The sequence below is a fragment of the Lucilia cuprina genome, chromosome 3 (assembly GCF_022045245.1).
Source record: "Lucilia cuprina isolate Lc7/37 chromosome 3, ASM2204524v1, whole genome shotgun sequence".
Lineage (NCBI taxonomy): Eukaryota > Metazoa > Arthropoda > Insecta > Diptera > Calliphoridae > Lucilia > Lucilia cuprina.
Window position 1 is genome coordinate 40,171,864 of NC_060951.1, and position 10,193 is coordinate 40,182,056.

At 26.5% G+C, this 10,193-nt stretch overlaps 1 protein-coding gene across 1 annotated transcript in view; it reads left to right on the top strand.

Moving 5' to 3' along the window:
- Positions 1-844: 844 nt before the first annotated feature.
- LOC111685316 overlaps positions 845-10,193 on the top strand; it is a 20,447-nt gene continuing 11,098 nt past the window's right edge. Inside the window, exon 1 of the mRNA XM_023447573.2 lies at positions 845-1,515. Coding sequence (XP_023303341.2) covers positions 1,296-1,515 — 220 coding nt within the window. The 5' untranslated portion in view covers positions 845-1,295. The remainder of the gene's footprint in view (positions 1,516-10,193) is intronic.

Genomic DNA, 10,193 nt, shown 5'->3' on the forward strand with positions numbered 1-10,193 from the left:
AACAAGACTGGACTAGACTATATATATTAGACTAAAGGCGAGACTATAAAATACACTGTAGACTAAACTTTACTAGACAATAAATCAGAATAGACTATAGGCTAGAGTATATTATAGACAGACTATAGACTAAACTAAAGACTATACTTTAGGCTGGACCAAGACCATATTGTTTATCTGCAAAATTAATATCGATGGATTTTCTATATTTGTAAACAGATTTTCTAAAAAAAAGATTTTTTTTTAAGATTTTCAATGAAAAGAAATTAAAAAAATTCTTACAAATTGATGTTTTTAAATTTTTCTATGAAAAGAGGATTGATTGAAAATTTCCTAAAAAGAGGATTTAATGAAAATTTTCTATGAAAAGAAGATTGATAAAAATTTTTTGGAAACAATTGTGTTATATACTGAAAATTTATCAATAATTTTCAATTTAATTTTTTTCATAATTTCACATTAAGTAGGAACCGGAAATAGTTTTAATAACAAACGATGTTAAACTGTAAATTATGTTTTAACAGTTAAAGACAAGTTGTTAAACAAACTTGTTAAATGTTTCTCTTTAGCAAAAACACTTTACACTTTTAAACGTAAATGGATAAAACACAAACTAACAGTTTACAACTGTTACCGGTTTAAGCTAAAGAAAACAGCTGTCGAAAAAAACGAAATGAACTTTTTCATTCATAAATTATTGCTTGAACTTAAGAGAAACTGCTCTTAAATCTAGAAATGAACTTTATCTCTTAACAACTGATATAAAGAAAATTTACTCTTAATAATTGTAAGAAAAATCTTATTTACAACATATAAAATAATTTTTATCCAGTTAGAACCTAACAGTTTGATGACTTTTGTTTTCTAAAGCGCATGATTGACGAACGTAGATCAAAACAATAGAATTTGCAATGTTAAATTTTTGCAACGGTTGTTAAATAAAAATAATTTAGAAGAAGAAAATAATAATATACTTTTTTTCTATAAAATCTATACAGGATTAAATTTTTTTGTACAAAATAAAGAAAATAAATTGAAATTTTCGATAAAGTTGTTTAACAGGATGTAAAAAGTTTTATATTTAAATATTAAAATATTGCTGCTGGTCTAGCTTTTCTTCGCCTCTTACAAAAGCGGAAATGTGTAATTTTTCATTTACAACTTGAATTTTATGTTTATTAAATATTTTTTTCTCGAAAAATTAAACACTGTGATTAATTAAGATAATAAATTAATAAGTAAAAAAAGTAATAATAAAATAATTTGAAAAAAATCATTAAAATATTTATTACATAATGGTGAATTTTAAAAATTATACGCGTTTAATATTATGTTTGCTAATATTTGTATGTGATTTAACGGTCATCTTAACGTTTTCTTCAGAGAATCATTCAGTAAATGTTTATAATAATGAAACGCAAACATTAAATCATACTAAACAACATTATGATCGTAAAACGGAAAATATTGATAATAAACCTAATGATGATGACGACGATAATGATAATAAAGATGGTGAGTTTTATAAATTAATCGAACAATATTAGTTAGCTAAAACGGCGGGTTATTTTTTCATATATTAATAACTTTTGTTTTTAGTAATACTATTTGAAAATATGTTTAATTAACTAATATGGTTAGTGTGCATATTAATTTTATTTGCTAAGAAATTTCAAACGTTAAAAAGTAAAAGTAAATTAGATAATTTTTAGATTATATTTAATACTAATAAGACACGCTAATTTTATGATTAATAGCTTCCCAGTTGGAATGTTATTAACCTGGAGTTTTTTATACTTAGTTTAATGAATTACATTTAAATTAAATAATTTTAAAGCCAACAAGAGCTCTTTTTCCTATACATGAAAAATTTTGGCAGAAAATCCTTGTATTGTGAACTGTGAGAGAATTTTTTTTTTTTTTTAATTTTAAAAAATTCCGAGTTTCCAAAGAGGCTTATTGTCCTCTTCTCACTGGAGTAGGATTTTTGCGAGCTACCTATAATTCCATTCCATCGCTTATCTCTGATTGTCCAGAAATAATTTACAATCGTTATGAAAGGAATAGCTTTCAAACAACTTTTATTATAATCAAGTTGCGTATATTGCACTCAAAAAAAGAATGAGAAGAAGCGAAAGGAAAGTATAATTTACACCACGGAAGTACTGGAAAAGACCAGAAAAAGTGACGACTTAAACACAGGCTTCTCATAGGAGAGATGTTCTTTTTATTTGATTCCAAATTCACTACATCGGAAGTCATTCTCAGGAAGTTGTAGTGAAATTGTAGTTTTATAGAAAACAAACATCTCTTCCACATTGCCTTACTTTAGGTTAACTTCCTCAATCTATCTTCTCTTTATAGAAGGCACAATTGCTATTTCAAAACTTGCATCTTTTGAAGAGCTGACATGACAATTTAAATCCAAAACTATTTTATTCATACGGATGTTTAATCAAGAGCAGAATCTACTCAAGACAGATTTCTTTGGGACAGTTTTTCATAGGACAGTTTTTATAGTTTTATATAGAACGTTGCCTACAATGGACAGTTTTCATTCGATCAATGTCTACTCAAGATGGTTTCCTATAATACTTACAATACCAGTGACAGTTTTATTTACACTGGCGTCTACTCAAGACATCCTTCTATAAAGCAGGAACTACTCAATACAGTTTTCAGTGGAATAAACTCTATACAGAACAGTTTTCTTTAGAGTTACTGTACGAGTTTTATTCAGAACACAGGACACATTTTTTGAACTGAGTATAGTCAAAACAGTTGCATTTAGAACAGAAAAGAATAGTTTTCTTAAGATCAATGTCTACTGAAGACGTTTTTCATTTCTACATAAAACACTTTTCTTTAGTTTAAGGCTTTCTTGTTATTAATTTAACCCTTTCATGCACAAAACTAAACCGCTTGACTTTTTAGGGATATGATTTCAACAAACACTTTATTCCGACGTATACTTATAATTTTTGATGAAAAATAGAAAAAAGTGTTTTTAAGGGATATCGCAGGATATTATCCTTTTTTAGCATGTTGTAACATCAAATTCTAAACATATTTGCCTTTAGATATAACCATTGACTCTAGCTGTGAACTGAAAATAATGCTTTAAACCGAGACAATGTAAACTCTTGGGACACAGGTGTCCCGAATATGTTAAAGAGTTAAGACAGTTTTACTATAAGAATTTTATTTGAACATTGTTTACACAGACATTTTTTCTTTTAAACAGATCATGCTCAATACAGTATTTCTTAGAACAGATTTTTCCTCGTCAATGTATATTGAAGAAAATTTTCTTTGGAAAAGTATCTACTAAAAACTGTTTTATTTTGAACAATGTATACTCAAAATGGTCGTATTTTAAACAGATTATTCGCTCTTTCGATGTTAGTGTTAAAACATTTTTATTCATTATTGTTAGAGCAGTTTTCTTAAGACCAATGTCTATCCAACAGTTTTTTTACATTAATTTTTATTTAAGATAGTTTTCTTTTGATACTTTTATTTGAACATTGTTTACACAGATAATTTTTTTTAATATTCCTCAGATAGTTTTCTAAGCAGTTTTTTGTACACAAGGCAATTTTCTTTTGCAGATAGTATTCCTTAAATAGTTTTCATTAGATCAATGACTTTTCAGGACATCTATAACAAGAGCAGTGTCTACATAAGGGAGTATCTACAAAATGCAGTTTTATATTAAACTGTTTGTACTCAAAATATTTTTTTAAAGGCAGTATCAAGGCATTTTTCATTGGAACAGAGTATTTTTAAAGCAGTTTAAGGACAATGTCTACACAAACCAGATTTTTTTTCGAAAATTCTCTTAAAACAATCTCTTTACAACAATATCTACTCAAAATAGTTTTCTATTGAACATTATGCAAACAAAACAATTTCATATGAATAGTGTCTACTTAAACTGAGTTTTTTAGAAGAATAAAGACAATTTTCTTTAAAGCATTGTCTATACAAGATATTTATTATTTGAACTGTGTGCATCCAAGACATATTTTTTTTTTTCAAAAACAGATTGTTAACTTCATTACTAAAATATTTTCTTTAGAAAAGTGTTTTCTTAATGTAGTTGTTTTAGAACTAAAAGCCACTTATCTTTAGAACACTGTTAGTCTTTCTTTCAGTGTCAACTTAAAGGGAGTCTCCTTGGAATGGTATAAAGTCAAACTTGGCTTCATTCAAACAGTCCTTTCTGTTTGAAAGAAGAAAGGTCTTCTTAACATATATGTGATAATGCCTATTAGGGAGTCTCTAGAAACAGCCTAAGGAAGATCTAATGTTTTTAGAGAGTCTCAAGAAACAGTTTATTGGATGGAAGATCTAATGAACGTATTTACTGTACACTGAAAGTATTCCACGATTTACGAAAAAAAAATCGTAACTTACAAGAATGTCAAAAATGTTCTTCAATGTTTAACTATAGGAGAAGGGGGTCATGCGCCATGGGGCTCATCTGCCAAAGTCTAATAACCAGAAAACCGAGTAATCGATTATATCACATTTTATTTTCGTTTATCTTTCATCCCAGAAAGTTTGAAAGATACATTTTACATATAATTGTAGGCAGAAGAGATTAATCGTTTTTTAAAAGGGCTGGAAAATTATTCACTGTGTGAAATTTTTGTGCTTACTTTTTAAATTTTTGTGATAAAACAAATATTTTGGTTGACGACAGAATGTCAATAATAGTGAACGAAAAGAGAAAATAGTTTTTTCGGTATCATAATTTGAATCACAAAAAAACATTAAATTAAGCCCCGGGGGCACATGCGCCAAATACAAAGAATCCCTTGCATTTGTTTAATGAATTAAAATATTAAATAGCAAAATAATGTTCTAATTTATATATTTTTTTTATCTGCCCCAATCCCCTTGGCGAATTACCCCATAGATGGGGCGATATCACCGTATTTGTCAGCTCGGAAAAATTAAAAAAAAACATTTATATTAAGATGACTTAGGAATGATTGTAAAGGATAAAACTATAGACATATATCTAAGTATGCGAATCAAGAAAAAACAAGAAAAACAAAGAACGCCTCAAATATAAAAGTGACACATGGTCCCCCTTCTACTTTACAAATGAATTAAAGTTACAACAAATTGTTCACCAACTAGATATCTGATTATTATCAAAAGAAATTATAAATTGACAAACATCTGTAATCACTTACCCAAATACTTGACCATTGACCTGTAAATAGCAATAAATGACATAATTTCAATTGTGACATAATTCAGACAAACTTGTAAACATTTCCAAATCAAATGTTGATTGTGTTTTTTTATAAACCGAATTTATGGCAGATATTAAATTAAAAAAAAAAAACCCAAAACATAAATAAATTAAATGATTTTGATCAGCTGAAAATAAAAACTAGATAACATCTTCTCTCATAATTTACAAAAAAAAAAAAAAGAAAAAACAAATCAAAATGAAAATTTCATTAATTTGTGATGCCTTTACAAAACTATTTATTTCAAACATTTTGCATAAAAACATAAATTTGATTTTGGTGTAGTTTCTTTAACGTTATTGAAAAATAATTAGGGAATAATATTCAAAACAGCTAATAGATTAAATAAAAAATAAAAAAATTATTCCAAAAAAAAATTCAGTGTTGACAAATTTAAAATATGCGACAAATGTCTGTGTCGTACTAATTGTAAATTTATGCACTAATAAAATACACATGGACAAACAATTAAAATACCACAAAATAAATAAATCCGACAGATATTTTATATGTTAAAAGTATTTTAATTGTTTAAGGTTTATTTTTCTTTAATTTTTTTAAATTTATTTATATAATAAAACTTAATAGAGCATTAGTTGTCACACTGCATTATCAAAGATCTAAATGAATTTATTTTTTTTTTAATTTTAAATAAATGTTAAAACATTTTGTTGTAACAAATTTTAAATTAATTTTTCTACAAGTTTTAAGCTTTAATATATTTAAATCGGTAACTTTGTTTAATCAGTTTTTTTATTTTATTTCAATTTAAATATATTTTTTTTAAATCCGTTGTTATTTATGTAATATTTTAACTATTACAAAATTTAACTGGAAGATGTTTACTATTAAATTAGGTTTTAGTTTTTTTAACTATTTTCTTTTCCACTTCTTTCTTTATTTCTTTGCTTTAATTAAAATAGTGAAATGTTTTTTATTAAACCCCACAAATCTCTTTTAAGGTAAAAAACATCTAGCAGCCAACTTTAAAATTAAACATAATTACGGTTTTTTTTTCATTCCACTTTCATCTCCCACATAATTTTGTTTTAAATCTGCTTCCGTATTAAAACTAATTATGGGTTTTATCGCACTAAAAAAAAAATAAAAACAAAAGTAATGCAAAGAAATTAACTGTTTTTTCGGTATTTTTCTTTTATTCGCATGTTGTGTGAACTTTTATTTGTGGTTCAGTGTGTCATGATGTCAGCGAGATTTCTGTTTTTTCTTTTGCATTGTATATAAAAAATTAGATTATCTGCTGAAGGTACAGTGGTCCAAGATAGGGAAAAGTAATTTTTTTTTATTTTATTTTCTTCAAACTTAGAGCTTAAAGTTTTTTTTCACATTTTTCTTGATGTTTCAAGATAAGACATCAAAAATAAAAGACTTAAGACAAGAACTTTTTATATATATTTATTTTTAAAATTTAAGAAAAACAAATTTATTTAGTGTATAACAAAGGCAAGTAGGAAAATATAGTCTAGGAAATGGCCGACAATATGATACCCTACACCATGAACATAATTTTATATATATATTTATTTTTCATAAAGGTTTTTGTTGAATTTTATCTTAATTCCAAAGTATTTAAACAATGTATTAAAGAAAAACTAGTTTTCTAGAAGAGGATTTATATAGGAGTAAGGGTCAAACATGAGACGATCCTCATAAAATTTGGAGAAGGTAAATATTTTTATATAACATTAGAACATAAAATACATTTATAAATAGGCGTTTGCACGGAAGCCGATCATTACAAATGTCAACAGTTTTATTTATACTGTTGACTCTCTGATTTTTATGGAGGTCCGATTTTATAAAGGCAACGTTAAAATAATGAACCGATTTCTACTATTTTCAAAAGGCTTCGTCTCTGTCTTTAGTCCAAATTTTATTAAAATATCTTGAAAATTGCGCACAATATTTACATGGAAATGATTGAAGAAGAAAATAGGATTAGAAAGTGATTCTGAATAGATCGGTTTACTTAAGGTGAGTTATGATCCCAAAATTGAAAAATTTTCATACAAATTATAAAAAGGAAGAAAGAAAATAAGCGAAAAAAAACAAAACTTTCCCCGCAAACACTCAAGCTGGATTCGCGGTTGGCAAAAACGCGTAATACCCTCCCTAATACAGTAGTGTAGGGTAAAACAAATTAACAAAAACTAATGACATATATTGTTATTTATTATCTTAAGCTTATTTGTTCAATTCACAATTATTGTATCTACTAAAGTGATTTAAATTTTTATCTTCGCTCGAGGGCGAAGACAATCGTCACACTAGTGTTCTTGAAACACAAACCTAAGGTTTTTGCTGTCTCTTCGTAATTTATGGAATATCGATTGAATTCCTCGAAGGACAAGCCCATGGTAAATAGCTAGTCATCTGAATACCCGGTGGCTAAATTTAGAAATATTTTCCCCTAATCGGCTGATAAATTATGGATGCAATTCGATAAGATTGCAGAAATCTTTTTTTTTCATATTGTACTGAGATTCAGATTTTCAATTATAGATGGGAAATTGAGACCCCTTTTAAAAAATACTTTTTGTATTTTTCTCAGCAACTGCAACAACTAGAGTATGTATCGACAACTTTGATATCCCTATAAAAATTTCTGTATAAAATGAAAGATAAAAATTAGTATATCTTATAAAATATAATAATTCCAAATTCATTACATCTGATGTCATTCTTGAAAGTAATTTTTATGTTCTTTTTTTTTTAGTTATTTAGTATTAGTATAAATAATAGACTACAACTAATTTGGCTCAAATAATATTAACATAAATAAATTTTGTTGAAAGATTTTTAATTTTTTTCTTATTGAAATAAATATCAAATCAAACCCTCACATTTTTTCAGTTATATTTCCATTTACAGCACAAACCCACAGTGATTAATTTTAGTAATTTTCTCTTTCAATTGTTATTGTTGACGTTGTTTGAGGATGGCATGTCTGGGACTTATTAAACTTTATGGTGTTTTTAGTTATTCACCAGATTCTCCAAGCAATTATTCATTATTAAAAGTAAAATGAAGATTTTTTTCGTCTGGCTACATGCCACACAAAATTTCTTTTGTTTGCTAAAAACTTTAACAAAATGTTATTGTATATTTTGATAGAAAAAAACGTAGTTTTTTATTGTTAAAAAAAAATATTGCGGTGTGCTGTAGCGTTGTTGAAAGAGCCAAGATTATGTGTGGATTTTTTGTTGCTTAGCGGGCGTGTGAAAGCTGTTGCACATGCGCATGAAAAAAACGCGTTTTCAGTTTGTTTTTTTTTATTACTTCTAACAAGATTTTTTTTCATAAAGGTATGACTCAAGTTGTCGGCTATTGTATAGAGTTTTATGTTGTACATAGATACAGGTTTATTGCTACATGATAATGTTTAATGTTGGTTTCTTTTTTGTATATTTTTTAATTTTTTTGCATTACGAAAATTTTAACAATTGCTTAATTTTGTTTGGATGATTTTTTTGTTTTTCTTGGTATTTACAGTGCAAGAGGGAATAATCACTGGATTTTTATACGCTTTTTTTTTTGTGGCATGAAATTCTTTTGTTAATTTAAGCGTATGAAAAAAATTGCTTGGAAAAAATATCTCAGCTACATCTGCTGTTTTAAAACTAATGAGTAAAAAATTGTCTGAAAAAATCTGATGTTTTTAATAGTTTTTAGTAGCATAGAGCAAAAAAAATTTGATGTCTTTTAATGAAATGTGTTTTGCAACTTGTTTAACTTTCAAATATCCACTATGATTTAATAGAATAACAAAAAAATCGTTGCTTGATATTTTAAATGGAGGGTAATTTGTATTGCTTAAAGAAATTAATGATAAATTTAGGTTTTTTATACAACAAGTGTGATTAGATAAAATCTAAACAAAATTTTTAAATCAACAAAAAAAATTTATTTATGATCAAGATTTTGATAGAAGATTGTATAAATGTTAAGCTTTTGTTAAGAAACAATTTATTATTGAAAACTATTTCTTAAAGACAATTTGACATTTGTTTTGATTTTTTTACAAAAAAAAAAAAAAAATAAAATTATGTTTACACCATAAACCTGTGATTTGTTTGGAGATAACTGTCATGATAAATGATGTCATTTGATGTTTAAATTATTTCAAAATTTATCTAACGCTCTACTTAATAAACATAACAATTAAACAAACTCCATTTTCACAATAAAATTTTATTGTATTTTTAACCACTGTAGGCTTTATAGCTCAAGTTTGACATTAATCACATTGTGAAATCGATAACCACTATTAACCCCATTTTAAATATCTATTTCCATTAGATTTATTTACAAATTTTTCACACTTACTTAAGTTAACAAATTATATCAGTGTTTATATTTTTTGCTCTCTATTCTTCAGTCATTTATAAAAAAATAAAAAAATGCATTTTACTTTTATTAAGTTCCCCATCACAACAAATTTAACACATTTTAAAAACTATAAACAATATTACAATGAAAACCGGTAGATAGACATTCATAATAACCAACATTCAAGCATTAAATCAATAGATCAATATTTACCACCATTTACAAAATGAAAGACCAGACATCTCCATCTGCCAGACAGTGTAATTTAAATTGTTGTTTAAACAACTTTGTTAAAGTGATGTTGCTGCTATCGTTGTTGTTGTTGTTTTTGCGCAATTATTAATACTTTCTCCGGATTTCCAGTATGAACAAATAGAGTATTACAGCAACAACTACAGCAGCAGCACAACAAAATCAACAATAACAAGTAAGAAGTTATAGTCGGGTGAAGCCGATCATATAACACCCTACACCTGTATACGAATAAAATGTGATTTAGTTTTATTAATAACGCATTTAAGATGAATTGTACCTTGTCTCAGATATAGTTAAGTCATTTACTGTTTAATAAAA